Source organism: Acinonyx jubatus, chromosome A2 (genome assembly GCF_027475565.1).
Source record: "Acinonyx jubatus isolate Ajub_Pintada_27869175 chromosome A2, VMU_Ajub_asm_v1.0, whole genome shotgun sequence".
NCBI lineage: Eukaryota > Metazoa > Chordata > Mammalia > Carnivora > Felidae > Acinonyx > Acinonyx jubatus.
This window is the reverse complement of record NC_069383.1, coordinates 152,424,892-152,443,224: the sequence shown is the minus strand read 5'-3', so window position 1 is coordinate 152,443,224 and position 18,333 is coordinate 152,424,892. Positions and strand designations below refer to the sequence as shown.

Sequence of the window (18,333 nt, the reverse complement as noted above, 5' to 3'; positions counted from 1 at the left end):
ATGGAGCTTCAAAACGGATTCTCTCGGGTCCAGAAATTTTATTTCACCTATTTCACACACTTAAAAACAGCAATAGGATTTGGCCCACAGGCCACAGTTTGCGACACCCTGGCTCCTTCTAAGCCACAGCTTTCCACTGAAACTCCTATTTTCCCCTACAGGAACACGGGAGGTAAAATAGGGATATAATTGTTTGTATAACTGCTGGGAAATAAATTAATGCATGTAATGTGCCCAGAACGGTGCCTAACGTTTTAATTGTTATTATTCTGGAACTGAGGTCAGATACCCAGCTAAAGTCAGGACCAAGGTCAATGTCCGGATCAGCCTCCAACTGGGCCGCGCGCGTATCAGAACTGTATCTCTCCCCCAGTTCCGTGAGTCTCTGCGGGATTAGACTTCTGCCGCGGGAGCGGTCGTGGTCACGGGTCGCATTCCTTCCTTCTCAGGAATTCCGGGAGAATCTGAGAACCTGGAGGGTAACTAAAAATGAGAACAAAATTGACCATCTCAACACAGGAGGCGGGACAACCGGCAGTGATTCGCCGGCATAACGCTTGTCTGTGATTGGTCAGTGCAGTAGTGGGTTGGTCGGTAAGAGTGTGGCGACGGCTGTCCATTGGCCGACGCAGAAAGGGGCGGGGAAACGAGGGACAGTCAGCCTTTGATATGCGTGTTGCAGAGAGACGCCTATTTGCGATTGGTCCGTTGGGTGCGGAAGGCCACGACTGGCTTCATTCAGCGATCGGCCCGGGGATGGGATGCCGGTCTTTTATTGGCTAATACCTCTCGAGGCCCGCAAAATTGAGCGACCTGCGGTCAGTGATTGACTGGCGAGGGCTGGGGCGGGCGTGCAGAAAGCGAAGACAGAGTGCGATTGGCCAGCACCGGGAGGGCGGCGATCCCGGCGCGGGTTCCAGAGTAGCGGCGGGCTATGGCTTCCGGCGGCAGGCGCTGGCTGCGCGGTCTGTGGGCCGTGGGGCAGCCCCTGTTCCAAGGTCGTGCGCTGCTCGTCACCAACACGCTGGGCTGCGGTGCTCTCATGGCGGCCGGGGACGGCGTGCGCCAATCCTGGGAGGTCCGCGCCCAGCCTGGCCAGAAATTCGACCCGCGGCGCTCAGGTGAGGAGGCCGGCGCTATACTGGCCCCTGGCCCCCTAGGATCTTTGGCCCCAACCTCAGATTTGGAGATCCCTGACCCGTGGCCCTAATTCCCAGCAGGACCCTTGACCTTGGCGTGCACCCGAGACCCTCAAAACCCACCCTCGGGTCTCCACCTCGGGGTCTCTGTCCCGTCCCCACTCCAGGTCTCCCATCTCCTCCTACTTCCTGGTCCCTGCCTCCTCCCATATCCAGTTTCTGTCCGCTTCCACCCGCCAGGCCTCGTCCCCACTCATCCCCTTGTCAGCTTCCCTCCCTTCTGCACAGAGACCAAACCGCACCCAGGGTAGTCGAGATCTCAGCCTCCGGACCCAGTCAGCCTGGGATTGTGCCCTGGCCCCACGCTTCCCAACCCGCTGTGCCTGTTTCCTCGTCCGGAGAGCAGGGCAGCGGTAGAACCTGCTCAGAGGGTGGTGAAGGGGATGAGAGAAAACGGGAGAGGAGCCACTGGGACGGTGCCTGGCAGTGGGGCTTGTAATGGAAGATCGTACGGCTGGGCTCAGGGAGAACTTCAGGTTAATCAGGGAGGGAGGTTAACCAGGGAGGGAATGGATGGGGGGATTTGCTTGCCTGACGTGCCCTCCCCGCCCCCCTCCCCGACTCTTGGACTGCTCTCAGCTAGCATGTTTGCAGTGGGCTGCAGTATGGGCCCCTTCCTGCACTACTGGTACCTCTGGCTGGACCACCTGCTCCCAGCGTCCGGCCTCCGTGGCCTCCCAAACGTCCTCAGGAAGGTCCTCATCGACCAGCTGGTGGCCTCTCCCATGCTAGGCGTCTGGTACTTCTTAGGTAAGGAGCCTTGTGAGCTTGGGCTTTGCCCCTCCATACGTCAGGAGGGGCATAGCCAGCTTTGTGTTAAGAAGGATGCTGAGGTGCCTTTCTGACGTGCTCTTCTGTGAGTGGCTCGGGCCTGGGTGCTGTGTCCCAGTGGTAACAGGACAGACCCGTCGGGGGCAGGTATGAACGGCAGAATCAGACAATGATCCTTAGTGTAGGAGGGATGAGGACAGGATCAGGTGGGCCCAAGGCAATGGTTGGGAGGGCTGCCCAAAGGAGAGGACACTCAGCTGAGACCTGAAGGAGCCAGCAGGCATGAAGAACTGCCCGTGTAAAGGCCCTGGGGCTGAAGGAAGAGTTGCTGGGGCTGGGGTTGATGTTGATGGGGTGCAGGGGGTTGATGTTGATGGGGTGCAGTCATCCAGCCCTTGACTCTAGGATGAGTTTCCCCCATCCTCCCCACCCCTTCCCCCCAGGCTGTTTCCTCTGTGGAAGGCAGGAAATAAAACAGCCTCAGGAAGGGTGCATTTTCATCCTTTGGGGTGCGTGTTTATTTATAACCTCTCTCTCACTGCAACCGACTTGTTCTCCACCCCAGCCACTCTGCTGTGTGTGGCCCTTCCCACCACAAGGCTTTTAAAACATGGTCTGTCTGCCGGGGACACTGGCCTTCAGGGCTCCTGCCCCATCTACTCTATCACCGGTACTCCCCAGCCTCTGACACTCCCATTTTTTGGTTTCCTTCCCAGGCCTTGGCTGCCTGGAGGGCCAAACCCTGGATGAGAGCTGCCAGGAGCTGCGGGACAAGTTCTGGGAATTCTACAAGGTGGGCAACGCCCACCCCCTCGGGCCCCGCCTTTCCCTCGAAGCCACGCCCTCAAGGCCCTGCCCCTGACCACACTCCGCCCCTCCCCTCAGGCCGACTGGTGCGTTTGGCCAGCCGCGCAGCTGGTGAATTTTCTCTTCGTGCCCAGCCAGTTCCGAGTCACCTACATCAATGGTTTGACGCTGGGCTGGGACACGTACCTCTCCTACCTGAAGTACCGGGTGAGCACGGTGGGTGCACCAGGCACCCAGGGGACTCCTCAGGGGCCACACGTGTGAACCCCCAACGGCAATGCATCTGCTCTCCACGGTGAGGTCCTCCTGTGCCTGTGACAGTCCACAAACCACAGTAGGTGGGTGGGGAGCTGATCACCAGCAGGGTAAAGACCGAGCCCCTCTCTGCTGTTTGATGTGACCTTGACCAGGTCCCTGCTGAGTCTTTCCTGAAAGATTGAGCCCAGCCACAAGACTGGAGGATGAGTGCTCACTTGGCGAGGAGGAGTCCAGAGGGGTGTGTGACCAGACCTTCTTGCACGGACGGACCCTGGGCCCAAGGTGGGGACACAGCCCATGCCCTTAGAGCAGGGCCGAGCCTGGAGTTGACCTCCAGAATCTGGGGCCTTAGGCGGGGCCGAGTGGCCTCCAGTATCCTGCTCGGGTCACGGGCTGTGGAAATTCTATTAAATTATCTTGTCATTGAAATTGCTGTGGATGACCAAGGCCACCGTTGGCAGGCCGGCACTCATAGGGACATGGCGTCATCCATTCACTTTATTGGGTGTGTGTAGTGTGGTCATGACATCTCCTGGGGATCCGAGGGGCACGTTTGACACTCATGACGTCCGAGCAGGTCTGGTGTTTTGGGGGGGTCCCAGGGTGGCGAGTACCCACAGCAGCCCTCACCTCTAAAAAAGGGTAAAACTTTGGGGGTGAGGAGCCAGGTGGGTCACTGCCTGGCTCTGATCCACCCCATGGTCCATGCTGAGACCCCCCCCCCCCCGCCAGAGTGGCCTTGGCCCAGCAAGTCACAGCCAAGAGGCTGGCCAACAAGACTACCTCCCATCACCCAATGAGCCTGCCCTGGGGTGTCATCGGGCCCCCTCTTCAAAACCAGTAACTCTCGATGGGGGGTGAATTTTAAAAAAGGTGGGGTCTTGAGAGGAGGGGAAGCGGTGAGTTCACAGGGCCACGACACGCCACGGCAGAGTGGGGACAGGGCTGTATGTACAGGGTGGGACGTGGGATGGGCAGGGAGCCCGTGCCCCTGGGGGACATCTCCAATAAATAAATAAATAACTACAATAATAAATAAGGGTGAGGGGCCAAGTGGGGGCAGAGGTCTCGCGCCCTCGGCCAGTGGGGGCTGGATCAGGCCCGGGGGGGTGGGGAGGGCAGGGGTGGGGGCAGGGCAGCTCTCAGCAGGCGCAGTCCTGGTGCGGAGGCGCCTGCTGGTCCGTGAGCTGTGGGCCCTGCTTGGCACCCGTGACTGCAGGGTCGGCCGTGTCCAATGACTCGGACATCTTCTCACAGATGACGTCCACCAGGCGCTCAAAGGTCTGCTTGACATTAATGTTGTCCTTGGCGCTTGCCTCAAAGAACTCAAAGCCTGTGGTTTGGGAAGGGAGGGGTGAGGACCCTGGTCTTCTGCCTCCCAGAGCCCCTTCTCTGAGGGCAGGGAACATCTGGAGATCCCCAGTGCCGACCACCTGTCAAAGGCACCAACAAGCCCTCTAGGGAAGCAACACTAGGCCGGGTGGGCCCTGTTGCTCGTATTCCTTCCCGCACCCTCAGACGGTCCCTTCTGGTCTCCAGGCCCCTGGCAAGACCTACTTCCTTGCTCCCGCCGGCCGACCCAGCCTGTGCACTGACCCTGGCAGCATCTGACATTCCCATCCGCCCGTGCCCTCCCCCGCTTATGTACCCTCTGGTTCCCTGCGGCCTCTCCGGAGGATCCGTGTGGTTCGGACCCTGCACGATCGGCCACGTTTCCTCCAAGTGGCCCCCGTGGCCCCGCCGTGTGAAATGACTCGCCAAAACACCCACGATCTCCCCCACCTGTGGCCTTTGCCTAAGTTGTTCCCTCTGCCCGAGAGAGCACCCTTTGCTCAAGCACCAGATCCAGTGCCTTCCCCCAGGTCTTCCCTACTCCAGGCAGAGCTTGCCCCCCTCCCCAGGCACTCCCCCAGCCCCCCGTAAAACGAGGTCCTTCAGGCCCAGCAACCCGACAGGAGGCCGGGCAGCGAGGGGATCTGAATGAATCAGTAACTCCCTGCCTGGTGAACTCCTATGCATCCATCAAGGTCCATCTCACGGCTTCTGGATCAGGGCCATTTGCAGAAAGTGTGAATTGTCTGCATTCAAATCCAGGCCCTGTCCTGGCTGCTGTGAGATCTTGGACACGTCCCCTCCCTTTCAGGGCCTCGCTGTCGCTTTCCTAGCCTGGAGGTGTGCGGCCCCACGAGTCACTCACCAAGGTGGTCAGCCAACTGCCGGCCACGTTCCGATGACACCACCCGTTCATCTTCCATGTCACACTTGTTCCCCACCAGCAGCACCTGGGCATTGTCCCATGAGTAGGTCTTGATCTGGGTCGACCTGGAGGAGGCGGTGACAGGTGGGGTCAGGGCTGGGAGGATCCTGCCTCCAGCGTCCTTTTGTCTCCTCCCTCCCTCACCCCACTCTAGTCCCCCACCTCCTGATTATTCCTTGAACTTGGCAGACTTGGTCCCTCCTTCCAGCCTGTGTCCTGCCAGGAACACACTTCTGAGGCTCCCAGACCTTCGAAACCCCTTTCAAGCAGCCCTCCTTCCCAGATCCCTGTCGCCCAGAGAGAATTTCTCCCTCCTCTGCAAACTCAGAAATTTCCTTAAAACTTAGCATTACTTTGGGCAGGAATGTAAACGTTTATATCCTTTCACCTATGAGAACTGTCCTATTCTCTGCCCCCGCCCTGATTTTTTCTCTCTACATGTTTCATATTTCATTCTTCCATCTGAAATGAAACCCTTTTTTTTCCCCTTAGTTCGAGCCAATGCTACCAAGCTTTAATGATTACAGACTGACAGCAGGTCTGAGAATCTAGTATTGTATTTACATTTCTGCCAGGGCAGCTGGGGCTTCGCATCAAACCCAGTTCTGAAGACAGTCTGCGAGGGGATGGGGTGTGCTCACCAGTCCTGCACGGCGTTGAAGGACTCCTCGTTGGTAATGTCGTACATGAGGATAAAGCCCATGGCACCCCGGTAGTAGGCCGTGGTGATGGTCCGGTATCGCTCTTGCCCTGCTGTGTCCTGGGGAAGAAAAGACAGGGGTCAGAGAGGACCCACACATAAGCTCCTCAGAATGGAAATAAGCCCTGAGGTTGTCCAGCCCAGCCCCCCTGGGGACCAGAGGTGGCTCAGGGAAAGCAGACTGGCCACGTACATCGTGCTCCATCATCCTCCAGAAGCAGGCACCTACAGAATCATTCCATCACTCCTTCAACATACCTGGGCAGTGACCTGTGCCACACCCTGTGCGTGGCACTGGGGGCACAGCGGTTAACAAAATGGACAAAAATCACTGCCTTGTGAAACTGACAACCCGGGATAGGAAACAGACGATAAACACATAAAAAAGAAGAAAACGTATCCTATGTTGGAGGGTGATAAAGACCGAGGAGAAAGATAAAATTGGACAAGGAAGGACAGGCAGTGCAGGCGAGGGTATGGTTTTAAAAGCTGAAGGAAAGGAGGAGGGACCCATGTGGGGATTAAGGGAGAGACAATCCAGGCAAAAGGCACAGCCCAGGCAATGGCCCTGAAGTGGGTCTGTGCCTGGAACATGTGAGGAACAGTAAGGAGGCGGAGGTGGAAGGAGACTGACCAGGCAGGGGCTCCCAGACCGGGGGAGAGGGGTTACTCCTAAGCCAGGGGACAGGTATGGGTTTTACCCTGAGTGAGGTAGGGGCCATGGGAGAGCAAGAAACAGAGAAGGGAAGGCTCTGACTTGGGATTTAACAGGTTCCCTCAGGCCTCTGTGGGGTTAAGGGAGGTGACCAGTAGACCCCGGGGGAAAGTGCCTGCTCCTGTCCCAGGGAATGAGGTTGGGAGGCCAAGATCCAGCTGAAACCGAATACAGACTCATGAAAGAGCTTAAAGATGGGGAAACTGAGGCACCAAGCCAAGTGATGCTCTTGACAATAGCAAGGCATAGGAAAGGACCCAGCATTTGCTCCTTCCCCACACCCAGAGAGCAGTGATTAGGCACCCATGGGAGAACAACAGCACTCTATTCTGGGCCTCTGGCTCCCGGATACACAGGAGGCACCTGATAAATGCCCAGTGTGTGAACGAATGAATCCAGACAGGGAACAGACAAAGCTGGGGCTGCTTTTCTGGGAAGGGAAAGTGAGAGACAGGAGCTCCCCAGCTGGACCCACCCAGATCTGCAGCTTGATCCTCTTGTCGTTGCGGTAGATGGTCTTGACCTTGAAGTCTATGCCCACAGTGCTGACAAAAGCAGGCGTGAAGGAATCGTCTGCATAGCGGAATAGGAAAGACGTCTTGCCCACGCTGCTGTTGCCAATGATGAGGATCTTGAACATGTAGTCGAAGTTCTGGTCCGAGGACTCCTTCTGCCCATAGCGTGAGTCTGTGGCAGACGCCATCTGGGTGTGTGGGGTGTAGGTGAGGTTGAGGAGTCCCCTTCCACCACCAACTGCCTAAGCCCCAGGCACAGGGTGCAGAGAACTCCAGAGCTCTTGAGGGGGACTAGTGTTTTGAGATTACCCTTATCTCATTAGAAGCCCCAGTGCTAATGGTGGGGCCGTGGCAAAGGACGGCGGTGACCTTGAAAGGCCGGAAGTGTCAGAGGAGGAGCTCAGAGAGGTGGGGGTAGGGACACCCCAGCAAGCCCCTCCAGCACGCCCTCGGCCCAGGTCCCAGGTCCGACTGTAATCCTAAACCCTAAGGCTAGGCGGGTAGGGGTGACTGCAGCCGGCCCCGCCCCCCATCAATCACTCATGTTCCTCAGAACGGAGCTGCTCGGGCGCACGTGCACACGCGTGTACGATCCCGCGGGGATGCGAGTCGCAGCACCCCCTTCCCCTAGACTCCCAAGATAGGAGAGATCGGGCTAAAGCAGCTGGTCATGTGACAGGCACAGGGCGTGCACACGTTCACGTGCACGCAGCAGGGAACACAGCCGTACACGCGTGTGCACATGAGAGTCGAATACACTCGACGCACAGGAAAGAGACGCAGACACTTGTCTGCACACCAACACGCATATACAAATGTGACAAGCCCACCCGTGCGCAGGACGCCCTCCACCCATGCAGGCGTGTACACGTCACCCACGCGGGCACGCATTCCAGTGCACGTATGGACACGGCGTGCATGTACATCACAGTCCATGCGTCTCCTTCCACACGCGTGCAGCACGCACTCACGGGAGTCGGGACACCCACAGGGTCACACGAGCATACCCTGGTACATAAGCAAAAGGGTATGCACACAAACACGCCGGCACAGACGGGCGCGCACACGTGTGTTCACACCACGCGCACGCGCACGCACAGAACCTCCCGCGCGCAAAGCTTCCCGCAAGGCACTCGCCTCCCCTCCCCCTCCGCCGCAGAGGCCGAGGGTGGGGGGTGGGGGTGAGATTCCGGCAGGTAGGAGGAACCAGGGCCCTACCCTTACAAGGGCTGTGATCGCCGCACCCTTCTTCCCATTTGACCCTAGCCAACCTCGTCCCCTACCCTGCAAGCCCATCAGTCAAATGAAGGTTATGTAGGTGTTCGCTGAGGCGGCGAACCAGGCCGCCCGGGAACTCACCGTGCCCTGCACCGATGCGGTGGTGACCCTAGCGGTGGCGACTTTTCGGCAGCTGTGGTGACAGGGCCCCCGTGAGTTGATATGGGGCTGCGCGACAGGGGCAGCGGCGGCGGCAGCAGCGGCTCAGGCCCCTGCAGTCCGCGGTGACGTCCTGCAAAGAGTGAGGCGGGGCCTCATATGCAGATGTAGCCGTGACGCCATCCTGGGGCGGAGCCGCGCTTGGAGAAGTAGCCCACTGACGCACACAGAGCCAGGGGGCGGGGCTCCCACGCAGATTAACCCACGAACGGGGCGGGGACCAGTGTGCTCAGCCAATAATGCGCGGGGGCGGTGCCTACCTGCCCCGCCCCCTGCTTGCGTCATGGAGGCGGGGGCGAGTGGCGTCCTGTCACTGGCTCAAGCTCCGGAGCGACGGACTGAATAGCCGATCAGAGATAATCACCTTTCTGCTCTTGTCCAATAATGGTTCCCATATGGTTGCAGGGATGAGAGGTTGAGGCCTTCCTTTGCTAAGCCTGGGTCTTCAGGGGGCGTTCCCGTTCCCCGCCCCCGCCCCCGCCCGCCTTTGGCCTGAGACTTCAGCGGACCGCGACCTCTTGTTAAAAACACTCTATTCCCAATTTCAGAAAAGAGGAGCAGACATCCGAGAGATGTTCCATGTCCCCTATTTATGGGGTTCAAAATAAGTACAAATGAAGAAAAAGCGGAGATAGGGGTCAAGAGAGACCAATTTCCGAGGTGTAAGATCCCCAAAGAGGACCGGGCTGGTAGATGCCCGATCCCGTTTCTGAGATGAAAAAGAAGAAAGAAGAAATAGGGATCAAGAGAACCACTTCCTAGAAAAGAAGGAAGGGGCTGACACTACAGGAACCCCTCCTCTCCCTGCGCCCCACTTTCCGGAGAAAAATTCGAAGACCGTGCTGAAGTGGGGCAGAGAAACGGCCTACCTCCTAAATGCCCAAAGCCTGCCTGCATTTAAAAAAAAAAAAAACAAAAAACAAAAAACAAAAAAAAACAAGAAACCAGGAAACAGGGAGGGTCTGAGCGAGGTTCAAATACCCAGCCATAAAGATGGGGCTGGAAGATGCTTTACCCGTGCCTGGTCACTGACTTAGACAGGGGACCCACTCCCTCTATCTGGGGAAAGAAGACTCAAGAGATTGGAGACTTTGGGGGCTGAGCTGCTCATTTATCCTCCCAAATCTTGAGGGGGAAATGTCAGAATTGGAGGGGGGGGGGCAGGAGAACAAGACCCTTTCCCCCGTTTTGGATCCCTGCCCCTCAACTCCGGTCCCCAGACCCAGCAGGAGGAGCGTGGCCCCAAGAGAATCCTGATTCTTTGATTCCTCCCCGGGCGCTGATGGAGGGGATGGCAGGGGGTGGGTTTCGTCCTGTTTATAAAAAGCTTGCCAGCTGCGGAGGCGCCTAAAGACCAGAATAACTTAGCGCCTGGATCCGCCCCCCCCTCCCCCGCCCCCTGGAAGTTCGGGGCGTCCCTCGCGTTCCGCTGGCATTTATTTTTATTAAGGGTAACATTTTTGTCCCTCTCCTCCAATCGCACTATAAAAGTATTACGAACCTACTGCGGAGAGTTGGGAAATTCAGAAAAGCATAAAAAAATAAACAAAAATAAATTTACCCCCAATCTCCCCCACCCCCAGACCGGCAGTCAGTGGGGCCCCAAGCGCGCTGGGACAGGAACCGGCCCACACCCCCGGCGGAGGTAAGGACGCGTGAGGCTTCTTGGCTCCCTGACCTCCCAAACGCTTGCTCTGGGCTTTGTACGTGGGTGGCGCTCAGAAATAGCCCACAACACTGTGTACCAGCGTCTGCACAGAGGAATTTGTGTTTTATTTTGTTTTATTTTATTTGTATTTATTTTTATTTTTTCATGTTTATTTCTTTTTGAGAGAGGGAGGGACAGAGCGTGAGCAGGGGAGGGACAGAGAGAGGGAGACACAGAATCCGAAGCAGGCTCTGAGCTGTCAGTGCAGAGCCGCAGGTGGGGCTGGAAACCATGAACCACCAAATCCTGACGTGAGAGCCGAAGTCGGATGCTTAACTGACTGAGCCACCCAGGCGCCCTGGGAATTTGTATTTTAAAGTAAAAATAATGCAAGGCATTTATTGTTGACGAAGAGCATTCCACTCCAGAATTAGGGATGGTTGAATGGGGGAAATGCTGGACAGCAGGGGAGACCAGACCTGGTGACACAGAGGCCTTAAATCCTCCCAGGTCCCACCCTACTCAGAGTAAAGTCTAGACTCCACCCGACAGCCCAGGCCCTCCAGCCAGCTGCCTCTCACCAGCTACCTTCCCGTCTCATCTTTCTCCTCCAGTCAGATACTCCCTCTCGTTCCAGGTGCAACCCTACCTCAGGGCCTTTGCATCTGCTGTTCCCGCTGCCTGGAGCACACTTCCCCCACCTCCTTCCAAGCCTGGCTCCCTCACCCCCTTCAGATCTCGGATGGACACCCACCTCCCATTTCGGGTCACCTTCCTATCACGTTGCCATGTTTCTCCTTCTCCTGAGACATCCCCATCAGAAATAATTATTTGACTTGTTTATCCATCAGCCATCTGAGAGTTCTGAGAGACAGGGATTGGTGTCCCCGGCACCTAGACCTGTGGACACAGTAAGTGCCCTGTGATGGTAGGACATGTATGAATGAATGATTGGAGAGAGGCTGCCTTTGGCCACGGAGGCTAGGGAACCTCTGTTAAGAAGTGCCATTTGAGCAGGAACGTGAAGAACGAGCTGTTCCCTCCAGAAAGAGGGAACAGCAAATGTTCACTAAACAAGCTCAAGGGACAGCCTCTTTCCAACTCTCCTTTCCAAGGAGAGGCCCAGGCAACATCTCCTTAAGAGAAAGGGCAAACTGAGGCCCTGAGAGTCACCCTAGGAGGTCACAAGGGCCAAAAGTTCCAAGGAGCCCTGAAGCCCTTCTCCAACCTCCCTCTTCAGGTACAGAGTAGGCCACAGAGGCAAAAACTGTGTCCCTTGGTAAGAACCCTAAGCGGGAGAAAGTGGGGGACCTTGAACATGTGAGCAACTTCGCTCACCCCTCTGCAGGCCTCAGTTTCTACATCTGAGAAATGGGAGAAGGAAGAGACAGAGTTAATGTGCACCTCAAGCAGGTAGCTCGGTGCGTGGCTCAGGACACACTCTTCTCAAGCTCAGAGAGGTTAAGAGACTCGAAGTTGTCAATATTCATCTCTAGGGGATACTGAGGATGGTGTGGTGGGCCTGGCCCAGGCCTAGGGGGATCAGGGTGTGGAGACGATGGTGGACATGAATCCAAGAATCCTCGAGAACTTCCACGAGTGCCAGCCTGGGATGGAGGGCCAGGAAGGACCATGCAGGGGAGGAGACGCTGAGCTGAGACCCAACCAGTGAGAATGAGGGTGGGGGTGAAGCAATCCAGGTGGTTTGGCACGGTATGTGCAAAGGCCCTGAGGTGGGGCCATAACTTGGGGTATGGAAAGCCAGCATGGGTGGAGTGCGGTCAGTAGGAGGGAGAGAGATGCCTGTGACCCAAATTGAAGGGGAACATATGTTCTTATAAATAGGTGGAGAGAAAAAAAAAAAACAAACAAAAACAAAATAAAAATGGGGAAATAAGGTGAGAGGCTGAAGGCAGATGATCTACAGGAAGGTTATAGCAGAATTTTATTCTCTTTTTATGTTTCCATTATTTCCAAATTCTCTACAGTAAACACATATTACTTGTAAGTAAAGGGGGGGAGGGAGAAATAATTATAAATACAAATCCCCTAAATCTCTGCCTTTTATTTATTTTTTTAATTTTTTCTAATGTGTATTCATTTTTGAAAGACAGAGAACGAGCAGGAGAGGGGCAGAGAGAGAGAGAGAGAGGGAGACACAGAATCCGAAGCAGGCTCCAGGCTGCGAGCTGTCAGCACAGAGCCCGATGCGGGGCTCGAACTCACCAACCGTGAGATCATGACCTGAGCCGAAGTTGGACACTTAACCCACTGAGCCACCCAGGCGCCCCTAAATCTCTGCCTTTCAAAAGTCTGGAAGGAAACGCACCAAGTTCGTGACCCAGATGAATTTTAATTCTCCCTCTGTGGAATTTGATCATTACTTGTGATGAGGATGAATCATATCAGTGGGATGGAATCATCAAGGGAATTATTTAGGAATGAAGCCAGCTGTCCTTGAAGCCAGGGGCTGCTTGATGACTTGTGTCATGTATGATTCTTCAGGCAGGCGACGAGGGGCGGGGCGGGGAGATACTGAGGCTTCTGGAGGCGGGAATCGAACCTGATCCTGGAGCACAGAGCAGGCCCCTTCAGCATGAGCTCGACGACGCGGGGAGCCGAGAAACGGCGGGTAAGGCGAGGAGAATGCCCGAATTCGCCCCGCCTCCCTTCCGTGCCTCCGTCCGCCAGGGGGCGCCGCTGGCTACTGTCCAGCGCCCAACTGCGTGGCCCAGCAGGCCAAACGGCCCTCTTTGCAACCCCGTTTCCCCATCCCTGAGATGGGCGCGGCATTAATTTTGGGTGATAGGTTTATTTAACCCCAGAGACACGTTCAGTGCCCCACGTTTCTAAGATATTTCGGAGAGGTCACGGACACCACCCTCCAACCAAAGTTTACCCAAGTACTAGGATCAGGCCATGGAGGGGAAACTGAGGCCCAGAAGGGGCTGTGCCTGGAAAGAAAGCGTCAGAGGCCCCCTTCCCCCTACAGGGAGTCTGGGGGATCCTCAGAAACAGGAGGTGTAGAGATTTGCCGTTGGGGGAGGGGGCGGATTCTGTGCTTTGTTGCTGTTCTGTAAGAGGGAGAAAAGGCGGGCGGCAGGGGTCCTGGGGCTAGAGAGAACAGAACCCACAGACCCGAGGACAGAAACTACAGCCACTTAAAGCAACAACCAGTGAGTGCACAGGCGGTCATAAGCTAAGTCAGTCTTCAGAGACAGTTCCCGGCACAGAACCCTCTTTCCTGCTCCGTATTGGTCCCGACCGGAGCTCCTGAGCCAGAATCGGGTCTGGGACAAAGCTTTCGTGCTGAAAATTCTCCCGTTCGAGTTTCCAATCTCTTGCGTGGAGCTGCCTGGCAGATGAAGGCGAGGCGCCTGAGGTGGGGGTGCATCGCCTGGGGGCTGCCTCCCCACCCCCTCGTGCACGGCTACCCTAGAAGCACGCAGCGGGCCCGGCCCGGCACACAGCAGGTGCCCAATAAACATGTGATAAAGGGTGAACGAACCAAGTGATGGATGTCCTTCAAGAGTGGAGAAGGTGGACACACTGGAGAAGGTGGACAAGGGGCCTGGCAAGACACCCTCTTTCCACACCGGGGGTGGAAGCCCAGGAGGGAGAGATCCCAAGGGTGCTGGGAGACGCTGCCTCCAGCCCAGCCCCTTGGAGAGCTCTCTCAGCAAATCCAGGTCCAGACTGGCCCCCAGCCAGCTGCCTTCGCTTTGACCGTGAGGCCTGCCTAGAACTAAAAGCTTGGTTTTCTCCCTCAGTGGTAGGGGTGGTGGGGACGGGGGACAGAGGCAAGGCAGGGGCCACCTCGGACCTCTTCCTCAAAGGCCCACCCACCCAATCAGGAGCCATTAGGTCCCGAAGGGCTCAGCCATCACACTGGCCTCATGGTCCACGCAGGGCTTGCCCACAGGCCTCTGGTTGTCCAGGGGTAGGGCCCCAGGGTCTGGGCTGGCCTCAGGGACCAGCAGCTCAGTGTCAGGTGACTCCGAGACCTCCGTGTCCAATGTTGGTCCCTCCTCCTCCTCCTCCTCCTCTTCTTCTGCCTCCTCCAGAGTCAGCTCAAACTGGAACCTGTCGGGGCCACCCTGCTCGGGGCGGGTGAGATCCACAGGACTGCAGGGGATCTTGCTCTGGTACCACTCACGGTTGTCCTCCAGTGTATCCAACAGGTCCTGTGCGTCTGGGTGCACGAGATCAGCCCACGTCTCCCACAGTGGGTGTGCAATGTAATCAATGAAACCCACCTGTGGGTTGATACAGGGCAGAGAGGTGGGGAAGGTAGCTGTGGCGTGAGTCACCGTGGAACCTAGACCTGGTCCGGCCTCCAGGCCTCTGCCCTGCTTGTTCCCTCTGTCTGGAATGCCAGCTCCCAACTCCTACTCATCCTTCAAAACCCTCTTCAAACAGCCCCTCCTCTGGGAAACCGCTCCTGCCCCTTCTGGTCTCCCTCAACCCCTAAGTCTTTCTCCCTACCTCATCCCTGTCACCTCCCCTCAGGGCCGGATGTATGTGGTCCCCAGACTGGGAGCCCCTCCAGGTTCCCCCCGCCTCCACGGCACCCAAACAGGTATTTCCAAACTCCTCCCGTACGGATCCCTCCCCCCCTGCAACGGATCTCTCTCCCCGCAGTCCAGAGGGAATGCCTCCCGGGACTGACTCCACACAGCCCAGGGCAGACCTCACCCTGAGGCCACTTCCCCTCACTGGCCAGCTGTGGTCAAGCCAGGACTCCCGCGGTCGGCTCACCCAGCGTTTCCCTCCCCTATCCCCGGTGCCTGCTGGTGGCTCAGCCCAGGGGCCCTCACACCTGGGACTTCTCCACCGAGGCGGTGTGCTTGTCACACATGGGGCTGATATCCAGGCCTGATTCACGCTCCCGGTCGCCCTGCTGGAAGAACTCGGCCATGATGCGGTCGGTCCACCGGCGGTACAGCTCCAGCGGCTTGGTGGGGTTGCTGAGGTCAGCACAGTGTACCAGATTCTGCAAGACCTGGGGAGACCAAGGCTCGGGAGGGCTCGGGCCGGGCCACTCTCAGGCCTGGTAGCCTCCGCAAGAGGCTGGCGCCACGAACACCCCCATCTTACGGGTGGGGAAACTGAGGCCCGGGTGGGAAAGAAGGGCCAAGGCATCGGCGTGTGGCTCTGGGTGCCTCCGTTTCTTCAAGCTGGCTGCACAGCTGGTGCTTCGTAAGCAAAGCTAGGTGAGAGCCGTGGAAACCGAGGCTCCAGGGCCCATCTGGACACACACCTGGATGCGGTCAGAATAGTTGTCCAACAGCAGGACTCCAAGGCTTGTCACCTTCTTGGTCTCCACCATGGTCTTGAGATCGGCCAGGAGGTTCATGTGTTTGGACATGTCCGTGGCCAGCACCTGGGAGCAGACAAGATGACGAGGATGAGGACTGCGCCCGCCCCACCTTCCAGACCCCACGCCCACTCTGCTCCTTAGCCCTCTGAGCCTCAGGACCCTCATCTGTGAAATGGGGGAATGTCACAAGATTCACTGCAAACTCAGTTCACCAGAGGAGCTGAGTCAACGGTCCCTTCTCCAAGGTTGCTGGGTTCGTGAGGGTACATCCCACCCATGGGACAGGGCACAGGGAGAGAAATTAAACCGGGGGCTGGGGTGCCCGAGGGCAGTGGTGAAGCCCAGCAGAGGGCATAGCCTGTGCAAAGGCCCTGGTGCTGGGTGAGCTGAGGAACACAGAGGAGGCAGTTGCGATGGCAGCTGAGGGGAGCGATGAGTCTCAGGGAGGAGTGGGGGATTTATTCAGAGGGCCACGGGAGCCACAGGTGGATCTGAAACCAGCAAGGACCTGCCTTTGGTGCCCCCCCAACCCCCCTGTGGCCACCGTGCGGCCAGAAGGGCTGTTTTCAGACTTTTGGAGGGAAGTTCAGCTCTGAGCACAGCTGTTTCAACTTAACTGAAAAAAATAGTGATAATCAGTTTCACTGGACCCAAGCACAGCCAGCCCAGGAGTGATCCACACACAGTGCGTGGGCTCCTCTGAGAATCAAAGAAAAATCTCAAAAGTTCTCCCCAAACCTCCCACCTGCCCGAAATGATGTTCCTACCAGGGGTACCTATTGCCCAAGGCCCCAAGTCAAGACCACCTCACCAAACTTTTAATTCTTGGTTTCCTCTGAGCTGTTCCCTCTGCTAGAAACACTCTTCCCTACCTCATGGCCGCCACACCCTGCGAGTCCTGCCAATTTCAGTGTTCCCTCCTGGGGAAGCCCTCCCCAACCTTGAGTACTCCCCTGCCTCCCCCCATCACGGCTCCATCTCTGGGTTCTCTCATCGTGGCTCTGCCTGTGGGTCCCTCTCCCTCACAGGCCATCGAGTCTCCTCCACAGGCCATTGAGTCTCCTACTGGTCATTGGCACAGGGCAAGCACACAAGAGGTGTCCAATAAACGCTTGTTAAATTAATGAAAGAGGGGCGCTTGGCTGGTTCAGTCTGCAGAGCATGCGACTCTTGATCTCAGGATCGTGAGTTCAAACCCCATGTTGGGCGTGGAGCCTACTTAATTAAAATAATAATAATAAGTAAAATAATTAACGAATGAGACACAAGACCCCAAAGCCTACTGCTGTCTTTTGATCTGAAAAATACCAAATGGACAGACTTACGGCTCAGCACAGAGTTGCACCTGGAACCCCAGAAACTCAGTTTATGAAACTCTGCCAGGATTTCATTCCCCCAACCAGGGGTCTGGTGACCCTCACCCAGGGCTTGGATGGTCGCTGCCCCATTTTACAGAGGAGGAAGCTCAGGTTCAGAGCGGAGACATGTCCAGGTCCAACCGAACCCCCAGCCAGGCCAAGATCACCCCCATCCCGTTCACAGCCGTGTCCTCACCATGTCGATGACCATCCTGCGCAGACTCAGCCGCTGCTTGGCACTGAGATTCTGGAAGATGTCACAGTTCTCTGCCTGCAGCAGCTTGAAGCCCACGGCCAGGTGGTGGTTCTCCAGCACGGAGGCATCGTTGTACATGAGCGCAAGCTCTGAGTCTGTGGGGGAGGCAGAGAGCCTCAAGACCTGTCCACCCACCACCTCCACCCAAAGGAGTTGGTAGGCAAACTCCTACTCGCGCACGAAGGCCCCAACTCTAATGCCCTCCATTCCGCGAAGCCCTCTAGAATTCTGTCTTTCCCCCTAGCCCTGCCCTGACTGCAGGTCCGGGGACATCGGTGTTCAGATCTCCCTCCTCGAGACCGGGGACCCCTTGAGGCGTCGGCGTGGCAGGAGGCAGTGCGCACTGAGTGCCAGTTGAATGAACAACTGAGTCACCGTCTTACTGGACTCTGGGCTGGTTGAGTAAGAAGGCTCCACTCTCATCCCAGGCTCTCCAAGGATGTATACAAGAGGCGCCTAGTAATTATCTGAGTTTTTCCGACATCTCAAAGGACCCCGAACTTTCAAACCTTTGTGGCCCCGGATCAGCTCTGCCACGTTTGTTATTGTCTCACATATTGAGCACCTACTGCGTACCTGGAACTGCTCTGAGCACCAAAGGGAAGGGCTGTCCCAGCCATTTGACAAACGGGGAAATTAGGCTCAGAGCGGGAATGGGTGGGTCTGGGGTCGGGTGATTGACAGGTGGGGCCCCACCCCCGACTCACTGGTGTTAACGAGAAACTGGTTGGAGACCCCAGGGTGGTCCACGTCGTGGATGGCGCTTGCGAAGATAGCAGCCAGGACTTCCAGGTCTGTGAAAACGGCCTGGGCAGGCAGGAGGCGTGAGAAGTAGGGGGTGGGCTCCCTGCACCCTGCACCCACCCTGGCTGCCTCTACACTTAGGGTAGTACCTCAAGGGCAGGTGTGGCCAGCAGCACGTGCGTGGACTGAGCCACGTCGGCGGCGTGTAGGCTGTTGTGGTAGGCCACATCGGCATGGTAGTGACTCTCCAACGTCAGAAGGTAGGTGACGAGTGTGTCTGCTGGGATCTGAAATGTCTTGAGCAGGTCTCGTTCCTGGTCCATCACAGGCCTCCAGTCAAGGCCTTGG

At 57.0% G+C, this 18,333-nt stretch overlaps 3 protein-coding genes across 8 annotated transcripts in view; 1 reads left to right on the top strand and 2 right to left on the bottom strand.

The window, feature by feature from the left end:
- Positions 1–723: 723 nt before the first annotated feature.
- On the top strand, positions 724–3,464 carry MPV17L2 (MPV17 mitochondrial inner membrane protein like 2). Of its 3 annotated transcripts, none has more exons than XM_015065590.3 (5): positions 724–1,121; positions 1,779–1,949; positions 2,687–2,763; positions 2,856–2,984; positions 3,188–3,464. In XM_015065590.3, the coding sequence occupies exons 1-5, from the start codon at positions 935–937 to the stop codon at positions 3,215–3,217; spliced, it is 594 nt and encodes a 197-aa protein (XP_014921076.3). In that variant the 5' UTR covers positions 724–934; the 3' UTR covers positions 3,218–3,464. The 3 variants fall into 3 exon arrangements, with proteins under 3 accessions (XP_014921076.3, XP_026894179.1, XP_026894178.1); XM_027038378.2 differs by having other exon boundaries at positions 726–1,121; positions 2,856–3,072; XM_027038377.2 differs by having other exon boundaries at positions 727–1,121; positions 2,856–3,464.
- A 51-nt stretch (positions 3,465–3,515) lies between these two features.
- RAB3A (RAB3A, member RAS oncogene family) lies at positions 3,516–8,755 on the bottom strand. 2 transcript variants are annotated; one of them, XM_053219619.1, is made up of 6 exons: positions 8,582–8,755; positions 8,147–8,230; positions 7,183–7,410; positions 5,934–6,052; positions 5,233–5,357; positions 3,516–4,368 (listed from the first exon to the last, which is right to left on the bottom strand). In XM_053219619.1, the coding sequence occupies exons 2-6, from the start codon at positions 8,156–8,158 to the stop codon at positions 4,178–4,180; spliced, it is 675 nt and encodes a 224-aa protein (XP_053075594.1). In that variant the 5' UTR covers positions 8,159–8,230; positions 8,582–8,755; the 3' UTR covers positions 3,516–4,177. The 2 variants fall into 2 exon arrangements, with proteins under 2 accessions (XP_053075594.1, XP_014921075.1); XM_015065589.3 differs by lacking the exon at positions 8,147–8,230.
- A 3,469-nt stretch (positions 8,756–12,224) lies between these two features.
- PDE4C (phosphodiesterase 4C) overlaps positions 12,225–18,333 on the bottom strand; it is a 30,412-nt gene continuing 24,303 nt past the window's right edge. For all 3 annotated transcript variants that reach the window (XM_027038381.2, XM_027038383.2, XM_027038382.2), the window contains 6 exons: positions 18,135–18,299; positions 17,949–18,048; positions 17,182–17,336; positions 15,568–15,690; positions 15,127–15,309; positions 12,225–14,563 (listed from right to left, as the gene is read on the bottom strand). In XM_027038381.2, the coding sequence (XP_026894182.2) occupies positions 14,168–14,563; positions 15,127–15,309; positions 15,568–15,690; positions 17,182–17,336; positions 17,949–18,048; positions 18,135–18,299 (1,122 nt within the window). In that variant the 3' untranslated portion in view covers positions 12,225–14,167. The remainder of the gene's footprint in view (positions 14,564–15,126; positions 15,310–15,567; positions 15,691–17,181; positions 17,337–17,948; positions 18,049–18,134; positions 18,300–18,333) is intronic.